The 26,418-nt window shown below is 38.2% G+C and overlaps 1 protein-coding gene across 15 annotated transcripts in view; it reads right to left on the bottom strand.

Moving 5' to 3' along the window:
• The window catches only part of TUT4 (terminal uridylyl transferase 4), a 217,202-nt gene that overhangs the window by 32,571 nt on the left and 158,213 nt on the right, over window positions 1–26,418 (bottom strand). For all 15 annotated transcript variants that reach the window (XM_047869584.1, XM_047869590.1, XM_047869595.1 and 12 more), the window contains 3 exons: window positions 23,018–23,168; window positions 4,022–4,108; window positions 1,968–2,071 (listed from right to left, as the gene is read on the bottom strand). In XM_047869584.1, coding sequence (XP_047725540.1) covers window positions 1,968–2,071; window positions 4,022–4,108; window positions 23,018–23,168 — 342 coding nt within the window. The remainder of the gene's footprint in view (window positions 1–1,967; window positions 2,072–4,021; window positions 4,109–23,017; window positions 23,169–26,418) is intronic.

Below are 26,418 nucleotides of genomic sequence, written 5' to 3'. Positions count from 1 at the left end.
TAATTTTTCTCTTTATTATGTAAGGATACAATTTATGCTAAATTATAAGTTTCAACTATGGCTCATCTAGAAGCAAATTTAATCTTTTTTATTGTTTCAACTTTCCAATGTTAATGGCACAGATTATATATATAACAGACAAACCCTCAGTGACTAGAGTCTGACTATTAAATTTTACATAGAAGGTATCTAAACCCTAACCTCTTCCCTGGGTAAAATCATTTCCTACTCCCTCAATTCTTGCTCTTCAAAATGGAGAGGGGAAGCCTATTTCCAAGTAGATGGCACCGAGCAGAAGTCAGTTAAGGAGAACTAAAACATTTACAACTTTTCCATTTTTTAAAGAATAAGATATTAAGGGGCGCCTGGGTGTCTCAACTGGTTAAGCATCAACTTCTGATTTCAGCTCAGGTCATGATATCACAGTCATGAGACGGAGCCCTGCATCAGCCTCTGCACTGGGCATGGAGCCTGCTTAAGAATCTCTCTCTCCCTTTCCTTCCTGCCCCTCCCCTACTCACGTGCACACAAATGCACGCTCTCTCGCTCTCTCCCAGAAAGAATTAACTAATTAAAAGGAAAAAAAGAATAAGATGTTAATACTAGAAGCAGTTTCTTAGGGCCAGAAATAAGGATCAACCAGACATGTTTACTCTGCCATCTTTACTATGGTTCTGCCATCTTTACTATGGTTCTGCCATCTTTACTCTGATTCTAACCATTTAAAAGCCACCTTTTGAAAAAATGTTCAGAAACCCACAGTACACGATTCTGAATTCTTTTATAATAACACTCTAAACTGACACCACTACAGATGCCAGAAGCTTGGCCACACCCCAATCTTGCAAGCAGTCCCTGATCTTGAAACATAAATTCCAACAGCTATGTTCCTAAAGGAATAAGCAACTATAGGGATCCCCTCCTTTTTAGTGGCTGCTAGGAAGGCCTGGGATACTTCCCTGTCCAATCAGTCCCTTTCTTCAGTGGAGCTTGGACAATCTTGTTCCCACTACTGAAGGCTGATACACGAAGAAAGAAAGCACAAGTACCCACTCTCACTGCTGAGACTGCTCTGGGGGAAGGTCTGCTCCTGGCATCTCACAGTGAAATTCCAAAAGTAGTGATTAGGTTCTACAGTACTATTAGTACTAAATTTCAGCTACATTATGGGTTAAATAAATTACAGAGAAGCAGTGAGATACAATGGAAAGAGCATGAACTGTGGAGTCAGACAGACCTGGGTACGAATCCCGGCTCGAACATTTACTAGCTGTGTGAACTTGGGCAAGTCAGTATATCTCTCAAAGCCTCAGTTTCCTCATCTGTAAAATGGGGGAAATTATCTACCTCGAAGGTGGTTGTAAGAATGAAATGAGGCCTCAATAACTGTTAGTTCCCCTTCCCACCCAAAATGCGTTTCTTTACTAAAAGCTATCCTAGAATGCAACATTTATAATAATGCTTTATGGAAAAAAATGTCTTCTAATTGCTCACAAATTCTAAATAACTTGTACAATACAACCTACTTATAAATTAGATGCCCACCTTTATTTTCTATCTTTAGTGATACAAAGATATCACTTAACGGAAGAGATATGAAAAGACAGAGAAAGTGAGATCAATGTTCACTCGTAGTGTAGCACCAGCTTCCCATTGGTTCTAATGGAAAAAACTACAACTCTATGGTATATTAACTTTTCCCAAAAATTCAATACAAAGCACTTTTAACTCAGTGACATTGTTTTCATGATATAAAATTATTGAAACAGTAAATTTACTTAGAGATTTGAATGTCTTCTAAAATGATAGTGCTAAATGCTTTTACATTTCAAATACTACAACTGCTGATATATTTACACAAAGAATGGTACCATATATTTTTATCAATACTACATACATAATTTCAAATATATTCACCACTGGAAAAAAATAAACTTCCACATCCCTTTCCAGACACTAGCTCTTACCTCTGCATTTTCATGGCCTTCCAGGGTCATACAAATATCCAGATCACTATCACGAAATCCAAATCCATTCTTAGAAGAGCCAAATAAGCACAATCTGGCCTTTTCTAAGTAAAGGAAAACAAAAGTCAAAAGTTTTATAATTCGTAGGAAAGAGAAGTCTTTTATTACCTACTAATGGACTAACACAAGATGCTCTTGTCCACTTTGACAGCTTAAATTACCTTCCGTGGCCAGATATACTGAGAAATTCCAAAACATTCATCTAAAGCCCAGATCTTTTGCCCAAGTTCCCACAACCCATGTTTCTAACTGCTGTTTACATTTTTCTACAGACATCATAAATTCAACAAGTCAAAACTAAACCTTCAACTTTACCTCAAACCTACTATTGCTCCTATAATCCCTATTCTCAGCAAATAGTATTTTTATCTACCCAATTGCCCACATCAGAAATATATGTGTTATTCTTAGTACCACTCTCTCTCAGCTTCTACATCCAAACAATCACCAAGTCCATTAGCTGCTTTCAATGTAACTAACTCATAAATTCATCCACTTTTCTTCATTCTCCACAACACTACCAATAGTAAAGTTTAATATTTAGAGATTTACCTCCTAGAAATTAGTAAACTAGTTTTTTCAGGGCACAATTCAAGTAGTTTTACAAATATCACCTAAGTACATAGAATTAATTCTCCTCCCAAAGTGAGTGATTAATCCATTTGATATAAATTATGATGGGAGTATCCTTTCATATTTAGTGTCAGTCAGTAACAGCTACCACTTCAAACAAGCTGTACCTTAACTGGATTGGATTTCTTTCCATATTAATTCCTGTAGATTACACAGTTAAAAAACAAATTCTACATTTTCAAAACCTAATCCTCCAATACAGTTCTGATGTCCAACTTGAAATTTCAATGGCAACTGAGAAACGTGAAAGAAGCTATGTTCATCAGCAAATAAAAATGTGCATAAGCTAAATATAATAGACTTAGATTTGATCAGGACTGTATATACTAGCAAATATAATGGAAAATGTAATCTTATATAACAGATCTTTCATAATATACATTCATTCCATTATAAATCAACTCTTTATCATTTCCTAAAATATTTGGCCACAAAACTCTCGATTCTTCATCCCCATGCCCAAAACCTATTCCTTCTACTATTTTTGCCATCTCAGTTAAACAGTACCACCCAACTACCTAGGTAAAAGCTTTGAAACTGTCCTTGACACCTTTTTTTTCCTTCATATCTAACATGTAAGGCTTCAGCAAATCTTATTAGTTCTACATTCAAAATATGTCCTAAATTTGACCCCCTTTCATTGACTCTTTCAGATGTTATTATGTCTCATCTGAATGTATACAACAGCTTTTTAAATGTTCCACTTGCTTCTATTCTTATGGACCCATACTCTACTCTCTCAGATCATACCACTTAAGTGTTAAAACCTTCCAGAAGCTTCTCATTAGACACTCAAAATTCAAAGTCCTTCTACCAACATCTATAAGGCCCTAATGACTCAATCTCTAGACTACGTCTCAGACCTCATCTTTCTATTACAGTCTACCTCACAGCTCCACTCCAGACACACTGACTTCCTGCATGGCCTTCAAGCATACCAAACATAATTCAACCTTGGAGTATTTGTACTTGCTACTCTTTCTCTCTAGAATGTTCTCTCCTTAGACATTCATATAACTTGCTCCCTCATATTATTCATGGCTCTCTTCAAATGTGACTTTATCAGAGAACTACCATAATAGTAGAGAGAACTACTCCATCACTATCCTTTCAACTCCTGTACTTCAATAGCATTTATTATTTCCTGATATTAAATTGTATACCTGTTTGTTAGTTGACTCTGTCTACTCCTCTTAATACAAGTTTTATGAAAGCAGGTTTCACCTTTTGTATTGGTACTATATTCCCAGCACCTGTTTTAGTACCTAACCATAACATTCAATGAACACTTTTAAAATAAACGAAACTCTGATTGGGTGGCTATAATAACAAAAACAATCAATTTTTAACATATGACATACCATCATATTCTTTTTGAATAAACTTTTCCAAGCCAATTAAAATTTGCTCCCTGTTGTGTTGTTCAGAAAAGGGTGGTGATAACTCATCTAAAAAAAGAAAAAGGAAAAAAGTAAGGAAAACAGAATCTGAAAAAGTCATCCATTTTTTATCCTAAACTCTTTACTTAAAATTTCATTATTTGTGGGGCGCCTGGGTGGCTCAGTCAGTTAAGCGTCTGACTTCGGCTCATCATGATCTCATGGTCTGTGGGTTCGGGCCCCGCATCAGGCTCTGTGCTGACAGCTCAGAGCATGTAGCCTGCTTCAGATTCTGTGACTCCCTCTCTCTCTCTGCCCCTGCCCTGCTCATGCTCACTCACTTGCTCTCTCTCAAAAATAAACAAAACATTAAAAAAAATTTTTTTAATTTCATTATTTGTTAACTTCTCTGACTTTAAAATTGTAAATATTACTAGGGAAGGAAGAGACAGAGGGAGAACAGAAAAATTTTTTTTTTTTAATTTTTTTTTTTTCAACATTTATTTATTTTTGGGACAGAGAGAGACAGAGCATGAACGGGGGAGGGGCAGAGAGAGAGGGAGACACAGAATCGGAAACAGGCTCCAGGCTCCGAGCCATCAGCCCAGAGCCTGACGCGGGGCTCGAACTCACGGACCGCGAGATCATGACCTGGCTGAAGTCAGACGCTTAACCGACTGCGCCACCCAGGCGCCCCCAGAAAAATATTTTTTATAGGTCTATGTACATTTCACATGATCATCCCTCTATGAAATATCTGCAAAATATATTTACTTCTACAAATTATTTAATATTGTTTTCTGCAGACATTCTGCTCGCTCCCAAAAAATGCTTGTTTTTCCTACCTGTTAAATCAATACTCATCTTGTTATGTGAGGTACCTGACCCATTCAAACCTAGCAGTTCCCTCAAATACATGGTCAAGATCTTTTCTATAAACTGCTTTGCCCAACCACAGCCTTCAATGACTTCTCCTTAAATTAATTTCCTTAGTTCTCCAAAGCACTTGCCAATTTGTACTAACCATTTAATTTTCTAGGTATTCCATTTATGTTCACATTATTTCTCCACATAAGACCAAATATTCTTTTTTTTTTTTAATTTTTTTTTTTAACGTTTATTTATTTTTGAGACAGAGAGAGGCAGAGCATGAACGGGGGAGGGTCAGAGAGAGGGAGACACAGAATCTGAAACAGGCTCCAGGCTCTGAGCTGTCAGCACAGAGCCCGACGCGGGGCTCGAACTCACAGACCGCGAGATCATGACCTGAGCCGAAGTCGGCCGACTGATCCACCCAGGCGCCCCAAGACCAAATATTCTTAAGAGTACTCTTTTTCCGGGGCACCTGGGTGGCTCAGTCAGTTAAGCATCGACTTCGGGTCAGGTGATGAACTCACAGCTTGTGGGTTCGAGCCCTGTGTCAGGCTCTGTGCTGACAGCTCGGAGCCTGGAGCCTGCTTCGGATTCTGTGTTTCCCTCTCTCTCTGTTCCTCCCCCGCTTGCACTCTGTCTGTCTGTCTGTCTCTCTCTCTCAAAAATAAATAAAGATTAAAAAAAAAATTCAAATACCAATTAAAAAAATAAAAAGAGTAATCGTTTTTCTTTTCTATCTCCTCCTCTAGACTCATCCCCAAGAGTTAATACAGTAATAGGAACAAAGGAGTAATTTACTGTAATGATTTAAACTAATATTCAACTTTTGAAAAACAAATGTAGCATCTGTGTTTGCAAGCCGAATACAGGCATACCTCATTTTATTACACTTTGCTTTACTGCCCTTTGCAGATACTGTGATTTTCACAAAATGAAGTTCTGTGGCAACCCTACACTGAGCAAGTCTATCAAGCACCTTTTCTCCAACAGCACTTGCTCACTTCATGTCTGTGTCACATTTTGGTAATTCTCATGACATTTCTTTTTTTTTTCTTTTTTTTTTCTTTTTGTTCCTATCTTTGTTTTTTTGTTTTTTACTTTTATTTTTTTTCAATATATGAAATTTATTGTCAGATTGGTTTCCATACAACACCCAGTGCTCATCCCAAAAGGTGCCCTCCTTAATACCCATCACCCACCTTCCCCTCCCTCCCACCCCCCATCAATCTCACAACATTTCAAACTTTTTCATTATTATATGTTATGATTACCTATGTTCAGTGACCTTTGATGCTACCATTGTAATTGTCTTGGGGTGCCATAAACTGTACCCACATAAGATGACAAACTTAATAAATTTTGTGTGTGTTCTGGATGCTCCACTGACCACCCATTTCCCCCACCTCTCTCCCTCTCCTTAGGGCTCTCCATTTTCTGAGACAACATGCTACTGAAATTAGACCAGTCAATAACCTTATTATGGCCTCTAAGTGTTCAAATGAAAACAAGTATCACATGTCTCTCACTTTAACTCAAAAGCTAGAAATAATAAAGCTTGTAAGGAAGGCATGTCAGAAGTCAAGATAGGCTGAGCACTAGGCTCTTGCACCAAACAGCCAAGTTGTGAATACAAAGGAAAGGTTCTTGAAGGAAATTAAAAGTGGTACTCCAGTGAACACACGAATGATAAGAGAGTGAAACAGCCTTATTACTGACATGGAGAAAGTATAAGTGGGTCTGAATAGATCAAACCAGCCACAACATTCGCTTAAGCCAAAGCCTAATCCAGAGCAAGTTTCTAATTCTCTTCAATTCTATGAAGGCTGAGGTGAGGAAGCTGCAAAACAAAAAGCTTGAAGCTAGCAGAGGTTCACGAGGTTTAAGAAAAGCAGCAATCTGAACAAAATACAGCATCCTTTCTTGATAAACACCCTCAAGAAAGTAGGGATAGAAGGAACATACCTCAACATCATAAAGGCCATATACGAAAGACTCACAGCTAATATCATCCTCAATGGGGAAAAACTGAGAGCTTTCCCCCTAAGGTCAGGAACACGATAGGGATGTCCACTCTCACCACTGTTGTTCAACATAGTGCTGGAAATCCTAGCCTCAGCAATCAGACAACAAAAAGAAATAAAAGGTATCCAAATCAGCAAGGAAGAAGTCAACTTTCACTCTCTGCAGATGACATGATACTCTACATGGAAAACCTGAAAGACTCCACCAAAAAACTGCTAAAACTGATACATGAATTCAGCAAAGTGGCAGGATATAAAATCAATTAACAGAAATCAGTTGCATTTCTATACACCAATAATGAAGCAGCAAAAAAAGAGAAATCAAGGAATCGATCCCATTTACAATTGCACCAAAACCCATAAAATACCTAGGAATATACCTAACCAAAGAGGTAAAAGATATGTATGATGAAAACAATAGAAAGCTTATGGAAGAAACTGAAGATGACACAAAGAAATGGAAAAACATTCCATGCTCATGGATCAAAAGAATAAATATTGTTAAAATGTCAATACTACCCAAAGCAATCTACACATTCGATGCAATCCCTATCAAAATAACAACAGCATTCTTCACAGAGCTAGAACAAACAATTCTAAAATTTGTATGGAACCAACAAAAGGCCCTAAATGGCCAAAGTCCTGTTGAAAAAGAAAACCAAAGCTGCAGGCATCACAATTACAGACTTCAAGCTATATTACAAAGCTGTTATCATCAAGACAGTATGGTACTGGTGAAAAAACAGACACACAAATCAAGGAAATAATAGAGAACCCAGAAATGGGCCCACAAACGTATGGCCAACTAATCTTCGACAAAGCAGGAAAGAATAACCAATGGAAAAAAGATAACCTCTTCAGCAAATGGTGTTGGGAAAACTGGACAGTGACATGCAGGAGAATGAACTTACACCATACACAAAAACAAACTAAAAATGAACGAAAGACCTAAATGTAAGATAGGAAACCATCAAAATCCTAGAGGAGAAAACAGGCAACAACCCCTTTGACCTCGACCACAGCAACTTCTTACTAGGCATGTCTCTGGAGGCTAGGGAAACAAAAGCAAAAATGAACTACTGGGACCTCATCAAGTTTATAAAAACCTTCAGCACAGCAAAAGAACATTCAACAAAACTAAAAGGCACCGACAGAATGGGAGAAGATATTTGCAAATGACTTATCATATAAAGGGTTAGTATCCAAAATTTATAAAGAACTTATCAAACTCAACACCCAAAAACAAATAATCCAGTGAAGGAATGGGCAAAAGACATGAACACTTTTTCAAAGAAGACATCCAGATGGCTAACAGACAAATGAAAAGATGTTCAATATCACTCATCATCAGGGAAACAGAAATCAAAACCACAATGAGATACCACCTCACACTTGTGAGAATGGCTAAAATTAACAATTCAGGAAACAAAAGATGTTGGCAAGGATGCGGAGAAAGGGGAACACTTTTATACTGTGGGTGGGAATGCAAACTAGTGCAGCCACTCTGAAAAATAGTATGGAGGTTCCTCAAAAAATTAGAAATAAAGCTACCCTATGACCAAGCACCAGTAGGTGTTTATCCAAAAGATACAAAAATGCTGATTCAAAGGGCACAGGCACCCCAATGTTTGTAGCAATACTATTAACGATAGCCAAATTATAGAAAAAGAGCCCAAATTTCCACTGACTGATGAATGGATAAAGATGTGCAGTGTGTGTGTAAGTTTGGGTCATGAACCCACAGTTCGTGGGGTCGAGCCCCACGTCAGGCTCTATGCTGACCTCTCAGAGCCTTGAGCTTGTTTTGGATTCTGTGTCTCCCTCCCTCTCTGCCCCTCCCCCACTCATACTTTGTCTCTCTCTCTGTCTCTCTCTCAAAAATAAACATTAAAAAAAAAGTGAAAACAAAAGAGACGAGTATAAGGGAAAGAAATAGAAGATAAAAACAGAGAGGGAGGCAAACCACAAGAGACTCCTAAACACAGAGAACAAACTGAGAGTCTCTGGAGGGGTGCTGGGGGGGGGGGATGGGCTAAATGGGTGATGGGCATTAAGGAGGGCACCTGTTGGGATGAGCACTGGGTGTTACATATGTAAGTGATGAAGCATTAAATTCTACTCCTGAAACCATTATTATACTATATGTTACCTAACTTGGATGTAAATAAAATTTTTTAAAAAGAGAGAGAGGAAGCCATTTGAGTAACATAAAAGTGCAAGGTGAAGCAACAAGTGATCCACTATATCTAGCTGAGATCATTAATGAAGGTGGCCACACTAAACAATGCAGACAAAACAGCCTTATAATGGAAGAAGATACTATCTAGGACTTTCATAGCTAGACAGGAAAAGTCAATGCCTGCCTTCAAAGCTTCAAGGGACAGGCTGACTATCTTGTTAGGGGCTGATGTAGCTGGAGTCTTAAAGTTGGAACCAATGTTCATTTACCATTCTAAAAATCCTAGAGTTTAAGAATTATGTAATCTACTATGCCTGTGTTTTATAAATGAACAAAGCCTGGATGACAGCAAAACTGTTTGTAACATGGTTTACTGAATATTTTAAGCCCACTGTTGAGACATAATGCAGAAAAAAAAAAATTGCTTTCAACATGTTCCATTGACAATGCACCTGGGCACTCAAGAGCTCTGGCAGAGATCTATAGTAAGATTAATGTTTTCATGCCTGCTAAGCCAACATCCATTTATTCCACAGTCCATGGATCAGGAGTCATTTAAACTTTCAAGTCTTATCATTTAAGAAATCTATTTTGTGGGGCACCTGGGTGGCTCAGTCATTTAAATGTCATGATATCACAGTTTTTGAGTTCAGCACAGAGCTTGCTTGGGATTCTCTCCCCACCCCACCCCACCCCACCCCCCGCCTCTGTGCCTCCCCTGCTCACTCTCTCTTTCTCTCAAAATAAATTTAAAAACTTAAAAAAAGAAATCCATTCTGTAAGTTTATAGCTGCCATAGTGATTCCTCTTTTAGAGCTGTACAAAATAAACTGAAAATCTTCTGGGAAAGGAATCACTATTCTAGATGCCATTAAGAACATCTGTGATTCATGGGAAGAAATCAAAATAGAAACCTAAACAGGAGGAGTCTGAAAGAAGTTGATTCCAACCCTCATGGGTGACTCTGAGGGGTTCAAGACTTCAGTGGAGGAAGTAACTAAAGATGTGGTGCAGAGAGCAAGGGAACTAGAATTAAGAAATGGAGCCTGAAGATGTGACTGAATTGCTGCAATCTCATGATATAACTTGAATGGATGAGGAGTTGCTTCTAATGGAAGCGCAATAAAGTGGCTTACTGAGATAGATTCTCTGAACTCCTGAAGATGCTGCAAAGATTGTCGAAATGACAACAAAGGATTTAGAATATGACATAACTTTGTTGATAAAGTTGATAAACTTAAGTTGATAAAACTGACTCCAACTTTGAAAGAAGTTCTACTATAGATAAAACAGCTACCTAAGGGCACCTAGGTGGCTCAGTTGGCTAAGTGTCTGACTTTAGCTCAGGTCATGATCTCATGGTTCATGGGTTTGGGACCCACAATGGGCTTTATGCTGACAGCACAGAGCCTACTTGGGATTCTGTCTCTCCCTTGTCGCTCTCTGCCCCTTCCCCCACAAATAAACATTAAAAAAAATAGCTATCTAACAGCATCACATACTACAGAGAAATCATTCATAACAGGAAGAGTTAATGTGGCAAACTTCATTGCTGTCTTATTTTAGAAATTGTCATAGCCACCCTGATAAGTCAGCAGCCATTAACACTGAGACAAGACCCTCTACAAACAAAAAGACTATGATTCGCTGAAAGCTCAGATGATGGTTAGCATTTTTTAGCAATAAGGCATTTTTTAATCAAGGTATATACATTGTTCTTCTTTAGACACAATGCTATTGGACACTTAATAGATGACAGAGTAGTGCAAACATAACTTTTATATGCAGTGGGAAACAAAAAAATTCACTTAATTCACTTTACTGTGGTACTCACTTCATTGTGGTGGTCTGGAACCCAACCCACAATATCTCTGAGGTATACCTATAGCTGAATTACAGGTGATTTTTTTATTATTATTAAAGTGGTAAAACTATTCTGATAATAGTAAAACGTAAAACATTATGATACCATAATGGTAAATACAGGATACAATGCACTTGTCAAAATCCATAGAACTTTGCAGTACAAAGAGTGAACTTTACAGTAGGCAAATTTTAAAAATATCATCTAGGTGGTTGGGGACTAGGATGGAATGCAGGCTGTGACAAAAAGAATCTACATGTGTAAGACAATTTCACTCAAAGTGAAACACACACTTCACTGTAAGACTAAGGGCAAAAGGGACTATGCATAAGTACTATAGTTGATAAAAGTTATTTCCCATAGGGGTATTAGATAATAGTTCTGATAATGTTATACATGTGTACTTAAATGTAACAACTGAATAAATGGGTAGCAGATGATGGGGCCAGTTTTTTCACTGTTGGAGTGGGAAATTTACAGATAAGCAGAAAGAAGAGACTTGAATGAGCCATGTGGTAATGTATTCAAGTTGGAGACATCAGTACAAAAGTCATGTTTAACTTAATATAAGATGGCCACATATAGAAATTTTTATAGATACAAGCATATATTTAAGTTAGTACATATACCTAATTTTCTCACTCAGAGAGGGCCTAGAAGCAACAACAGCCCATAACAGCAAGCACGCTAGCATCCAGATCTTGGTTTCTAACACCATTCTCCAATAAAAGGAACCAAGGATCTTTGGAGACATATCTAATTCTAGGACTGGGGCAGAAAACATACATGATGAGCCTGGAGCATCTTGTAGTACCAGAAAGTAAGGAAGTGCTAAAAAAAATAAATAAAAAATAAAACGAACAAGCAAACAAAAAAAACCCCGCACACTGATGAGAGTATAAGTCACAGGAACCAACTGAAAGAATTCCCAATGGCCAAATCTGGAACAATTTGAGCAAAAGAAAAAGTAGTATTAGATAATAACCCAAAGTATAAAATATCCATGAGCTCATATAAAGACATATAAATGAATAAATAAATAAAAACAAATGTACTGTATTGTATCTTAACAAAGCTGTGGGGGAAAAATGTGCCACAAACCACCTATTCAATGCCTTGGTATTACCTAAGAGAAATCAAAATGTACATCCATTCCCAGACCTGCACATAGATATACAGAGCAGATTTATTTATAATAATCAAAACTTAGAAATGAGCCAAATTTGTATCAACAGGTAGATGGTAAACAAATTGTGGCTCTTCCATATAATGGAACACAACTCAGCAATAAAAATGAATAAACTATTTACACACAAAACATGGATGAATCTCAAAATAATTATGCTAAATGAAAGAAGCCAGGACTCCAACTCAGAAAAAGAGTACATTCTAGGTGATTCTATTTACATAGAACTTTAGAGAATGCAAACTAATGGATAGCAATTAAAAGCAGGTAAGTGGTTGCCTGGCAAGAGGGTGGGATAGGAAATAAGTGGGAGATATTACAATGGGGAACTAAATGTTATTACATCAAAAATTTTAACTTATCTGGGCACAGCAAATAATTTAAAAAAATATTTGTTGAGTGAAGGTTTATCCCAGGTTCACCATAAGTGTTTGTTGAATAAAATTATGTAAGGCATTTCCCAAAATATCTTTATAGCCTTTTCTCCCTCAATTATCTTTCTTATACTCTACCAAACCTAAGGCAATTATTCTCCCAAAGAAATTATACACCCTACACTTTTGTGTATAATCTCCTAGATCTGAAAAAAAGTTCAAGGTCCAACTCAAATGCCACATCATTAATTCCAATCCCTGTGTTCTACCCCAGTTAAAATACTGTTTGCCCTGCATTTTGTTTCCTACTACTACAGCATGTAATACATTCTGCTTCCAATTATGGCAATTTTTATACATATCATACTTCCATCTAGAGCAGAACTGTGCAAGAGCAATGCAGTGATGGAAATGTTGCCTATCTGGCCTGTCCAATTCAGCAGCCACCAGCCACATGTAACTACTCACTACTCGGGTTGTGGCTACTAAAAATGAGGAATTTAATTTTTAATTTTAATTAATTTCAATTTAAATAGTGGCTACCATATTAGACAGCACAGATCCAAGTCTAAGCTCTTTAAAAGCAACACATACTTACAAGAAACATAATGCCAATAAACTCATATCTTTCAGTACTCACTCTAAATCTCAATGGACTAAATGCTCCAAACAAAGACATAGGGTAACAGAATGGATAAGAAAACAAGATCCATCTATATGCTGTTTACAAGAGACCCACTTTAGACCTAAAGACACCTTCAGATTCAAAGTAAGGGAATGGAGAATCATCTAACGTGTTAGTGGTCAACGAAAGAAAGCCGGAGTGGCCATACTTACATCAGACAATCTGGACTTTAAAATAAAGACTGTATCAAGAGATGAAGAAGGGTATTATATCATAATTAAGAGGGCTATCCACCAAGAAGACCTAACAATTGTAAATAGTTATGCTCCAAATGTGAAGCACCCAAATATATAAATCAATTAATCATAAACAAAAAGAAACTCATTGATAATAATACCATAATATTAGAGGACTTCAACATGCTACTTACAGCAATGGACAGATCATCTCAACAGAAAATCAACAAGGAAACAATGGCTTTGAATGATACATTGGACCAGATGGACTTAACAGATACATTCAAAACATTTCAGCCTAAAGCAGCAGAATATATATTCTTCTCCAGTGCACATGGAACATTCTCTAGAATACATCACATACTGGCACACAAATCAGCACTCAACAAGTACAAAAAGATCAAGATCATACCGTGATTTTCAGACCGCAATGCTATGGAATTCGAAATCAACCACAAGAAAAAATTGGGGAGGTAGCAAATACTTGGAGACTAAAGAACAGCCTACTAAAGAATGAATGGGCTAACCAAGAAGTTAAAGAGGAAATTTAAAACTACATGGAAGCCAATGAAAATGATAACACCACAGCCCAAAACCTCTGGGATGCCGCAAAGGTGGCCATAAGAGGGAAGTATATAGCCATCCAGGCCTTCCTAAAGAAGGAAGAAAGATCTCAGATACACAACCTAACCTCATGCCTTAAAGAGCTGAAAAAAGAACAGCATATAAAACCCCAAACCAGCAGAAGACAGGAAATAATAAAGATTAGAGCAGAAATCAATGCTATCAAAACCAAAAAAGCAGTAGAACAGAGCAATGATACCAGAAGCTGGTTCTTTGAAAGAATTAACAAAATTGACAAACCCCTAGCCAGTTTGATCAAAAAGAAAAAGGAAAGGACCCAAATAAATAAAATCAAGAAAGAAAGAAGAGAGATCACAACCAACACAGCAGAAATACAAACAATAATAAGAGAATGTTATAAGCAATTATATGTCAATAAAATGCGCAATCTGGAAGAAATGGACAAATTCCTAGAAATATATAAACTACCAAAACTGAAACAGGGAGAAATAGAAAATTTGAACAGACCCATAACCAGTAAAGAAAGCGAATTAGTAATCGAAACTCTCCCAAAAAACAAGAGTCCAGGGCCAAATGGCTTTCCAGGGAAATTCTATCAAACATTTAAGGAAGAGTTAACACCTATCCTCAAAGCTGTTCCAAAAAATAGATATGGAAGGAAAACTTCTAAACTCTTTCTATGAAGTCAGCACTACCTCAATTCCAAAACCAGACAAAGACCCCACTAAAAAGAAGAACTATAGACCAATTTCCCTAATGAACATGGATGCAAAAATCCTCACCAAGATAGCAGCCAACTGGATCCAACAATATGTTAAAAAAATTATTCACCACGACCATGTGGGATTTATACCTGGGATGCAGGGCTGGATCAATATCTGCAAAACAATCAATGTGATTTATCACATCAATAAAAAGAAAGGACAAGAACCACATGATCCTCTCAACAGATGCACAGAAAGCATTTGACAAAATACAGCATCCTTTCTTGATAAAAACCCTCAAGACAATAGGGATAGAAGGATCATACCTCAAGCTCATAAAAGCCATATATGAAAGACCCAACGCTAATATCATCCTCAATGGGGAAAAACGGAGAGCTTTCCCCGCTAAGGTCAGGGAGAAGACAGGGATGTCCACTCTTACCACCATTATTCAACACAGTATTGGAGGCTTAGCCTCAGCAATCAGAGAACACAAAGAAATAAAAGGCATCCAAATTGGCCAGGAGGACGTCAAACTTTCACTCTTCGCAGATGACATGATACTCCATATGGAAAACCCAAAAGACTCCAAAAAACTGCTAGAACGGATCCATGAATTCAGCAAAGTCACAGGATATAAAATCAATGCACAGAAATCGGTTGCATTCCTATAGATGAACAATGAAGCAAAAGAAAGAGAAATCAAGGAATTGATCCCATTTACAATTGCAACAAAAACCATAAAATACCTAAGAATAAATCTAACCAAAGAGGTGAAAAATCTATACACTGAAAACTATAGAAAGACCCCGAATAGCCAAAGTAATCTTGAAAAATAAAACCAAAGCTGGAGGTATCACAATCCCAGAGTTCAAGCTATATTACAAAGCTATAATCATCAAGACAGTATGGTACTGGCACAAGAAAAGACACTGAGATCAATGGAACAGAGAACCCAGAAATGGATCCACAAATGTATGGCCAACTAATTTTTGACAAAGCAGGAAAGAATATCCAATGGAATAAAGACAGTCTCTTCAGCAAATAGTGCTGGGAAAACTGGACAGCGACATGCAGAAAAATGAATCTGGACTGCTTTCTTATATCATACACAAAAATAAATTCAAAATGGATGAAAGACTTAAATATAAGACAGGAAACCACCAAAATCCTCGAGAAGAAAGCAGGCAAAAACCTCTTTGACCTTGGCCGCAGCAACTTCTTATTCAACACTTCTCCAGAGGCAAGGGAAACAAAAGCACAAATGAACTACTGGGACCTCATCAAAATAAAAAGCTTCTGCACAGCGAAGGAAACAATCAGCAAAACTAAAAGGCAACCGATGGAATGGGAGGAGATATTTGCAAACAACATATCAGATAAAGGGTTAGTATCCAAAATCTATAAACAACTTATCAAACTCAACACCCAAAAACAAATAATCCAATGAAGAAACGACATGAATGACACTTCTCCAAAGAAGACATCCAGATGGCCTCCTGACACATTAAAAAATGCTCAACATCACTCATCATCAGGGAAATACAAATCAAAACCACAAGATACCACCTCACACCTGTCAGAATGGCTAACATTAACAACTCAGGCAACAACAGATGTTGATGAGGATGCAGAGAAAGAGGATCTCTTTTGCACTGCTGGTGGGAATGCAAACTGGTGCAGCCACTGTGGAAACAATTATGGAGGTTCCTCAAAAAATCAAAAATGGAGGAGAGTTGCGGCAAGATGGCGGCTTAGGAGGACGCTGGGCTCACCGCACGTCCTGCTGATCACTTAGATTCCATCTACACCTGCCTAAATAACCCAGAAAACCGCCAGAGGATTAGCAGAACAGAGTCGCCGGAGCCAAACGCAGACGAGAGGCCCACGGAAGAGGGTAGGAAGGGCGGCGAGGCGGTGCGCGCTCCACGGACTGGCGGGAGGGAGCCGGGGCGGAGGGGCGGCTCGCCGGCCAAGCAGAGCCCCCGAGTCGGGCTTGCAAAAGCGGAGGGGCCGGGCGGACTGTGTTCCGACAGCAAGCGCGACTTAGCGTCTGGGAGGTCATAAATTAACAGCTCTGCTCGGAAAGCGGGAAGGCTGGAGGACAAAGGGAGGGAGAGCTGCTGAGCCCCCTGACAACAGAGCTCAGTTTGGTGGGGAACAAAGGCGCTCGCCAGCGCCATCTCCCCCGCCCATCCCCCAGCCGAAATCCCAAAGGGAACCGGTTCCTGCCAGGGAACTTGCTCGCTCCGCGCAAACACCCAACTCTGCGCTTTGGCGGAGCCAAACCTCCGGCAGCGGATCTGACTCCCTCCCGCTGCCACAGGGCCCCTCCTGAAGTGGATCACCTAAGGAGAAGCGATCTAAGCCTGCCCCTCCTGCCCCCGAGCACCTTGCCTACCCACCCCAGCTAATACGCCAGATCCCCAGCATCACAAGCCTGGCAGGGTGCAAGTAGCCCAGATGAGCCACACCACCCCACAGTGAATCCCACCCCTAGGAGAGGGGAAGAGAAGGCACACACCAGTCTGACTGTGGCCCCAGCGGTGGGCTGGGGGCAGACATGAGGTCTGACTGCGGCCCCGCCCACCAACTCCAGTTATACACCACAGCACAGGGGAAGTGCCCTGCAGGTCCTCACCACGCCAGGGACTATCCAAAATGACCAAGCGGAAGAACTCCCCTCAGAAGAATCTCCAGGAAATAACAACAGCTAATGAGCTGATCAAAAAGGATTTAAATAATATAACAGAAAGTGAATTTAGAATAATAGTCATAAAATTAATCGCTGGGCTTGAAAACAGTATACAGGACAGCAGAGAATCTCTTGCTACAGAGATCAAGGGACTAAGGAACAGTCACGAGGAGCTGAAAAACGCTTTAAACGAAATGCATAACAAAATGGAAACCACCACAGCTCGGCTTGAAGAGGCAGAGGAGAGAATAGGTGAACTAGAAGATAAAGTTATGGAAAAAGAGGAAGCTGAGAAAAAGAGAGATAAAAAAATCCAGGAGTATGAGGGGAAAATTAGAGAATTAAGTGATACACTAAAAAGAAATAATATACGCATAATTGGTATCCCAGAGGAGGAAGAGAGAGGGAAAGGTGCTGAAGGGGTACTTGAAGAAATAATAGCTGAGAACTTCCCTGAACTGGGGAAGGAAAAAGGCATTGAAATCCAAGAGGCACAGAGAACTCCCTTCAGACGGAACTTGAATCGATCTTCTGCACGACATATCATAGTGAAACTGGCAAAATACAAGGATAAAGAGAAAATTCTGAAAGCAGCAAGGGGTAAACGTGCCCTCACATATAAAGGGAGACCTATAAGACTCGTGACTGATCTCTCTTTTGAAACTTGGCAGGCCAGAAAGAATTGGCACGAGATTTTCAGGGTGCTAGACAGAAAAAATATGCAGCCGAGAATCCTTTATCCAGCAAGTCTGTCATTTAGAATAGAAGGAGAGATAAAGGTCTTCCCAAACAAACAAAAACTGAAGGAATTTGTCACCACTAAACCAGCCCTACAAAAGATCCTAAGGGGGACCCTGTGAGACAAAGTCCCAGAGACATCACTACAAGCATAAAACATACAGACATCACAATGACTCTAAACCCGTATCTTTCTATAATAACACTGAATGTAAATGGATTAAATGCGCCAACCAAAAGACATAGGGTATCAGAATGGATAAAAAAACAAGACCCATCTATTTGCTGTCTACAAGAGACTCATTTTAGACCTGAGGACACCTTTAGATTGAGAGTGAGGGGATGGAGAACTATTTATCATGCGACTGGAAGCCAAAAGAAAGCTGGAGTAGCCATACTTATATCAGACAAACTAGACTTTAAATTAAAGGCTGTAACAAGAGATGAAGAAGGACATTATATAATAGTTACAGGGTCTATCCATCAGGAAGAGCTAACAATTATAAATGTCTATGCGCCAAATACCGGAGCCCCCAAATATATAAAACAATTACTCATAAACATAAGCAACCTTATTGATAAGAATGTGGTAATTGCAGGGGACTTTAATATACCACTTACAGAAATGGATAGATCATCTAGACACACGGTCAATAAAGAACAAGGGCCCTGAATGAGACATTGGATCAGATGGACTTGACAGATATATTTAGAACTCTGCATCCCAAAGCAACAGAATATATTTTCTTCTCGAGTGCACATGGAACATTCTCCAAGATAGATCACATACTGGGTCACAAAACAGCCCTTCATAAATTTACAAGAATTGAAATTATACCATGCTTACTTTCAGACCACAATGCTATGAAGCTTGAAATCAACCACAGAAAAAAGTCTGGAAAACCTCCAAAAGCATGGAGGTTAAAGAACACCCTACTAACGAATGAGTGGGTCAACCAGGCAATTAGAGAAGAAATTAAAAAATATATGGAAACAAACGAAAATGAAAATACAACAATCCAAACGCTTTGGGATGCAGCAAAGGCAGTCCTGAGAGGAAAATACATTGCAATCCAGGCCTATCTCAAGAAACAAGAAAAATCCCAAATACAAAATCTAACAGCACACCTAAAGGAACTAGAAGCAGAACAGCAAAGGCAGCCTAAGCCCAGCAGAAGAAGAGAAATAATAAAGATCAGAGCAGAAATAAACAATATAGAAACTAAAAAAACTGTAGAGCAGATCAACGAAACCAAGAGTTGGTTTTTTGAAAAAATAAACAAAATTGACAAACCTCTAGCCAGGCTTCTCAAAAAGAAAAGGGAGATGACCCAAATAGATAAAATCATGAATGAAAATGGAATGATTACAACCAATCCCTCAGAGATACAAACAATTATCAAGGAATACTATGAAAACTTATATGCCAACAAATTGGACAACCTGGAAGAAATGGACAAATTCCTGAACACCCACACTCTTCCAAAACTCAATCAGGAGGAAATAGAAAGCTTGAACAGACCCATAACCAGCGAAGAAATTGAATCGGTTATCAAAAATCTCCCAACAAATAAGAGTCCAGGACCAGATGGCTTCCCAGGGGAGTTCTACCAGACGTTTAAAGCAGAGATAATACCTATCCTTCTCAAGCTATTCCAAGAAATAGAAAGGGAAGGAAAACTTCCAGACTCATTCTATGAAGCCAGTATTACTTTGATTCCTAAACCAGACAGAGACCCAGTAAAAAAAGAGAACTACAGGCCAATATCCCTGATGAATATGGATGCAAAAATTCTCAATAAGATACTAGCCAATCGAATTCAACGGCATATAAAAAGAATTATTCACCATGATCAAGTGGGATTCATTCCTGGGATGCAGGGCTGGTTCAACATTCGCAAATCAATCAACGTGATACATCACATTAACAAAAAAAGAGAGAAGAACCATATGATCCTGTCAATCGATGCAGAAAAGGCCTTCGACAAAATCCAGCACCCTTTCTTAATAAAAACCCTTGAGAAAGTCGGGATAGAAGGAACATACTTAAAGATCATAAAAGCCATTTATGAAAAGCCCACAGCTAACATCATCCTCAACGGGGAAAAACTGAAAGCTTTTTCCCTGAGATCAGGAACACGACAAGGATGCCCACTCTCACCGCTGCTGTTTAACATAGTGCTGGAAGTTCTAGCATCAGCAATCAGACAACAAAAGGAAATCAAAGGCATCAAAATTGGCAAAGATGAAGTCAAGCTTTCGCTTTTTGCAGATGACATGATATTATACATGGAAAATCCAATAGACTCCACCAAAAGTCTGCTAGAACTGATACAGGAATTCAGCAAAGTTGCAGGATACAAAATCAATGTACAGAAATCAGTTGCATTCTTATACACTAACAATGAAGCAACAGAAAGACAAATAAAGAAGCTGATCCCATTCACAATTGCACCAAGAAGCATAAAATACCTAGGAATAAATCTAACCAAAGATGTAAAGGATCTGTATGCTGAAAACTATAGAAAGCTTATGAAGGAAATTGAAGAAGATTTAAAGAAATGGAAAGACATTCCCTGCTCATGGATTGGAAAAATAAATATTGTCAAAATGTCAATACTACCCAAAGCTATCTACACATTCAATGCAATCCCAATCAAAATTGCACCAGCATTCTTCTCGAAACTAGAACAAGCAATCCTAAAATTCATATGGAACCACAAAAGGCCCCGAATAGCCAAAGGAATTTTGAAGAAGAAGACCAAAGCAGGAGGCATCACAATCCCAGACTTTAGCCTCTACTACAAAGCTGTCATCATCAAGACAGCATGGTATTGGCACAAAAACAGACACATAGACCAATGGAATAGAATAGAAACCCCAGAACTAGACCCACAAACGTATGGCCAACTCATCTTTGACAAAGCAGGAAAGAACATCCAATGGAAAAAAGACAGCCTCTTTAACAAATGGTGCTGGGAGAACTGGACAGCAACATGCAGAAGGTTGAAACTAGACCACTTTCTCACACCATTCACAAAAATAAACTCAAAATGGATAAAGGACCTAAATGTGAGACAGGAAACCATCAAAACCTTAGAGGAGAAAGCAGGAAAAGACCTCTCTGACCTCAGCCGTAGCAATCTCTTACTCGACACATCCCCAAAGGCAAGGGAATTAAAAGCAAAAGTGAATTACTGGGACCTTATGAAGATAAAAAGCTTCTGCACAGCAAAGGAAACAACCAACAAAACTAAAAGGCAACCAACGGAATGGGAAAAGATATTCGCAAATGACACATCGGACAAAGGGCTAGTATCCAAAATCTATAAAGAGCTCACCAAACTCCACACCCAAAAAACAAATAACCCAGTGAAGAAATGGGCAGAAAACATGAATAGACACTTCTCTAAAGAAGACATCCGGATGGCCAACAGGCACATGAAAAGATGTTCAGCGTCGCTCCTTATCAGGGAAATACAAATCAAAACCACACTCAGGTATCACCTCACGCCAGTCAGAGTGGCCAAAATGAACAAATCAGGAGACTATAGATGCTGGAGAGGATGTGGAGAAACGGGAACCCTCTTGCACTGTTGGTGGGAATGCAAATTGGTGCAGCCGCTCTGGAAAGCAGTGTGGAGGTTCCTCAGAAAATTAAAAATAGACCTACCCTATGACCCAGCAATAGCACTGCTAGGAATTTATCCAAGGGATACAGGAGCACCGATGCATAGGGCCACTTGTACCCCAATGTTCATAGCAGCACTCTCAACAATAGCCAAATTATGGAAAGAGCCTAAATGTCCATCAACTGATGAATGGATAAAGAAATTGTGGTTTATATACACAATGGAATATTACGTGGCAATGAGAAAAAATGAAATATGGCCTTTTGTAGCAACGTGGATGGAACTGGAGAGTGTGATGCTAAGTGAAATAAGCCATACAGAGAAAGACAGATACCATATGGTTTCACTCTTATGTGGATCCTGAGAAACTTAACAGGAACCCATGGGGGAGGGGAAGGAAAAAAAAAAAAAAGAGGTTAGAATGGGAGAGAGCCAAGGCATAAGAGACTCTTAAAAACTGAGAACAAACTGAGGGTTGATGGGGGGTGGGAGGGAGGAGAGGGTGGGTGATGGGTATTGAGGAGGGCACCTTTTGGGATGAGCACTGGGTGTTGTATGGAAACCAATTTGTCAATAAATTTCATTAAAAAAAAAAAAGACTTACAATCAGAATAAAAATTTCCCTTATTTAAAAAAACAAAGAAGATGTGGTATATATATATACAATAGAATATTACTCAGCAATCAAAAAGAATGAAATCTTGCCATTTGCAACTATGTGGATGGAACTAGAGCATATTATGCTAAGCAATATTAGTCAGAGAAAGACAAGTATCATATGACTTCACTCATGAGGACTTTAAGACACAGAACAGATGAATATAAGGGAAGGGAAGCAAAAATAATATAAAAACAGGGAGGGGAACAAAACATAAGAGACTCTTAAATATGGAGAACAAAGAGAGGGTTGCTGGAGGGGTTGTGGGAGGGGGGATGGGCTAAATGGGTAAGGAGCATTAAGGAATCTACTCCTGAAATCATTGTTGCAGTGTATGCTAACTTGGATGCAAGTTAAAAAAATAAATTAAATAAAAATTAAAATAAATAAATAAAAGCAACACATAATGGACTCTGTATTCCCTTTGGCATTTACCACAGTGCTGTGCATTTAATAGGCATTTAATAAATATCTGTTGTTGGGTGTCTAAACTATTAAATAACCTGTACCAAAACAAAACGTAAGCAAACTGTTTTTAAATAAGAAAATAAATATTCAAAATCTAACAAAGAATCTATTCACAATAGCTCTAATAATAAAAGACTTACCAAAACATCTTTTACATACTAAATCAAGTATTTCCCGAAATCGATTTGTCATTGGTGGTAAAGGTTTTAGATCAATTTTCCTGAAATCCTCTGGACAATCATTTTTTGAATGGCCATCTTTTTTGCAGATGCTGCATACTATCGTTGGTGGCTATACAAACGTAAAAAAAAAAAAATTATCTAATAAACTATTGAGGGACTTCATCACCACTTAGAAAGCAGGTCCAAAAAGACTCTTCTATGTAACTCAATTCTGATAACCTGTGCTTTCAGGAGGTTAAAGAAAAAAAAGCATATAAATAAAATGCAGTATTAAATGTAAAAAACACATTTTTGAGCAAACACTTTAATGTTTCTTCCCCACTAAAATGGTATTATCAAGATGAGATTTACCCAAATACATAAGATACAGAAAATACCTGAAGAGGTAATACATATGGGTTAATGCAAACATTTTGGTCAGCTCCCAAAATGAAATCTGTGCATTAATTTTAACCTACTAATATCTTTAACAACGTAGACTATAAAGAAATTTCATGTTTTTTTTTATGTTTATTTAATTTTGAGAGAGAGAGACAGAGAGACAGAGAGTAAGTGAGGGAGGGGCAGAGAGAGGGAGACACAGAATCAAAGCAGGCTCCAGGCTCTGAGGTGTCAGCACAGAGCCTGACGCAGGGCTCAAATTCACGGACTGCGAGATCATGACCTGAGCTGAAGTCAGACACTTAACTGTCTGAGCCACCCAGACGCCCTGATTATAAAGAAATTTCAAAAAAAGGAAGGAAGAAAAGAAAAGAAAGAAAAGAAAAGGAAAGGAAAGGAAAGGAAAGAAAAGAAAAGAAAAGAAAAGAAAGAAGAGAAAAGAAAAAAGAAAAGAAAGGAAAAGAAGAAATAAGAAAAGAAGGGAAAGAAGGGAAAGAATGGAAGGAAAGGAAGAAAGGAAGAAATAAATTTGAAGTGGCAGTTTTCATTTCACTCCAAACACTTTCTATCTTCATAGTCAATTGTAAAACCCTCCACTTGGCTAGTTGGTTCAATTTATTACATTAGCATGGTACTCAAGAAACCAAACTGTAAGGCTGACCTCTAAAAATAACTTTGCTTCATACAAGGAATAACTCTTATGCAATAGCCACAAAGTTAACTGCAAACCCTATACCACCATTTAAAATGTATTCCAATGGTGGGGCACCTGAATGGCTCAGTCAGTTAGGCATCCAACTCTTGGTTTCGGCTCAGTTCACGATGTCACAATTTTGGGAGCTCAAGCCCCACATTGGGATCTGTGCTGGTGTGGAAGCCTGCTTGGGATTCTCTCTCTTCCTCTCTTTCTGCCCCTCCCCCACTCACTGTCTCAATCTCTCTCAAAATAAACTTAAAAATTTTTTTAAATAATAAAAAAATTAAATTAAATAAGATGTATTCCAATGGACTATCAGACAGGTAGTTAAAACAGTAAAAATGTATCCCAACTACTTAAACAAAACACATAGTGAAGGAAGAGCACCACTCCTTTCTTTATTGTAATATGCCTAGATTTCAAAGAGCTTCCTCCCCCAGGATTAGCTTAGATATTTACCTAGCCATGACCTCTGATGCAAATTACATACAAAAACCTCTACTTGTGGCAATGCTGTGCTATAGGCTAATTAACAGTACCATGGGAATTTTTCTTAGCTTTCAAAACTTCTTTTTAAAAGATTTATCAGAAAATACTAGAAAAATGTTACATATATCTAGAAAAAAAATTTAATTGGATAAATAGTTATCTTAAAATAACTGGGTGGCTCAGTCGGTTAAGCATATGACTTTGGCTCAGGTAATGATCTCACTGCTCATGAGTTCAAGCCCCGCATAGGACTCTGTGCTGACAGCTCAGAGCCTAGATAGATCCTGTTTCCAATTATGTGTCGCCCTCTCTCTCTGCCCCTCCCCTGCTCACATTGTCTTTCTCAAAAATGAAATAAAATGTTAAAATAAATAAACATTAAAGAAAAAAGATAAGTTTTCAAGGGGTATAAGAAGTATATGGGGCGCCTGGGTGGCTCAGTCAGTTAACCATCTGATTTCAGCTTAGGTCATTATCTCAAGGTTCACGAGTTCAAACCCCGCGTTGGGCTCTGTGCTGACAGCTCAGAGTCTAGAGCCTGCTTCTGATTTTATGTCATCCTCTGTCTCTGCCCCTCCCTCATTCATGTTCGGTCTTTCTCTCTGTCGGTCAGTCTCTCTCTCTCTCCCTCTCTCTCAAAAAAAAAAAACATTTTAAAAATTTACAAAAAAAAAAAGCATACACTGCAGTTATATAATTCAGAGGGTTTTCTAAAAACCTGCCATTTAATCTATCCTTTCTACAGTCCACATGTCCTAAACACCACAACCTAAAAAAAAAAAAAATGCAATATATGTATTCTTACAAAGAATAAAGAAGCACAGCTTAGTAATTAGGTTAAAAAATTTTAAGCTTGTCAATAAATAATTATTGATAAAACAATAAAACTGGGTAACTTTCTAGATTTTTGAAAAAACATTCTTCTTGGTTTACACATGACCTATATAATCATTTTTTCATCTTGGGTGCTGATATTTCAATTATGTACCCTGCAATTGAAGCAATGTGACTTAGCTAAACCTTTCTTTTATTAACAAAGTAGTCACTGCTTATTTTCTGTTATTGGGTATTTTATTTTCTATAATTTATCAAGTTGAAGTTCAGACTATCCCACTTGAACAGTAGAAAAGTTAAGACTCCATTAGTTTATAAAGGATATGCCAATATCCAAAGGAAAGCTCAAAGGCAGAGAAGAATCTGAATTCTTCACGCTTTTGGTTCCTGATCTTAGTTTCTGCTCAACTATCTTCATTAAATTTATATTCTATGTGGCTCAGTTGGTTATGCGTCTGACTCTGGGTCTCGGCTTAGGTCACGATCTCATGGTTCGTGAATTCAGGCCACGTGAATTCAGGCCCTGTGCTGACATCGTGGAGTCTGCTTGAAATTGTCTCCATCTTTATCTGCCCCTCCCCCGCTTGCTCTCTGTATCTTTCTCAAAATAAATAAAAATTTTTAAAAATTTTTTAAAAATTTATATTCACCCACCCCATAGGGGTAAAAACCACCTTTAAAGTGGAATACTATTAGAATTTACAAACCTTATAATCTTCTTTGTGGAAGATAAAGTAAACATATACATAGAAAATTAACAAAATTTAAAATATTTGCTGCTTTTGCCAAACTGATCTTTATAAAATGCCTGATGAATCCTTTCATATATGAGAAAGTTAAGCAAACCAACTAGTAATAGAGTACTGAAACCTTTTGAGGTTTTACATACATTCTTTAAAGACAACTACAGAAAAAAATAAAAAAAGGAAAAGTGAAAATATACACCAAAATATCAATG

Source organism: Prionailurus viverrinus, chromosome C1 (genome assembly GCF_022837055.1).
Source record: "Prionailurus viverrinus isolate Anna chromosome C1, UM_Priviv_1.0, whole genome shotgun sequence".
NCBI classification, from domain to species: Eukaryota; Metazoa; Chordata; class Mammalia; order Carnivora; family Felidae; genus Prionailurus; species Prionailurus viverrinus.
Note: the sequence above shows the minus strand (reverse complement) of the source record. Positions and strands in the feature narration are given on the sequence as shown.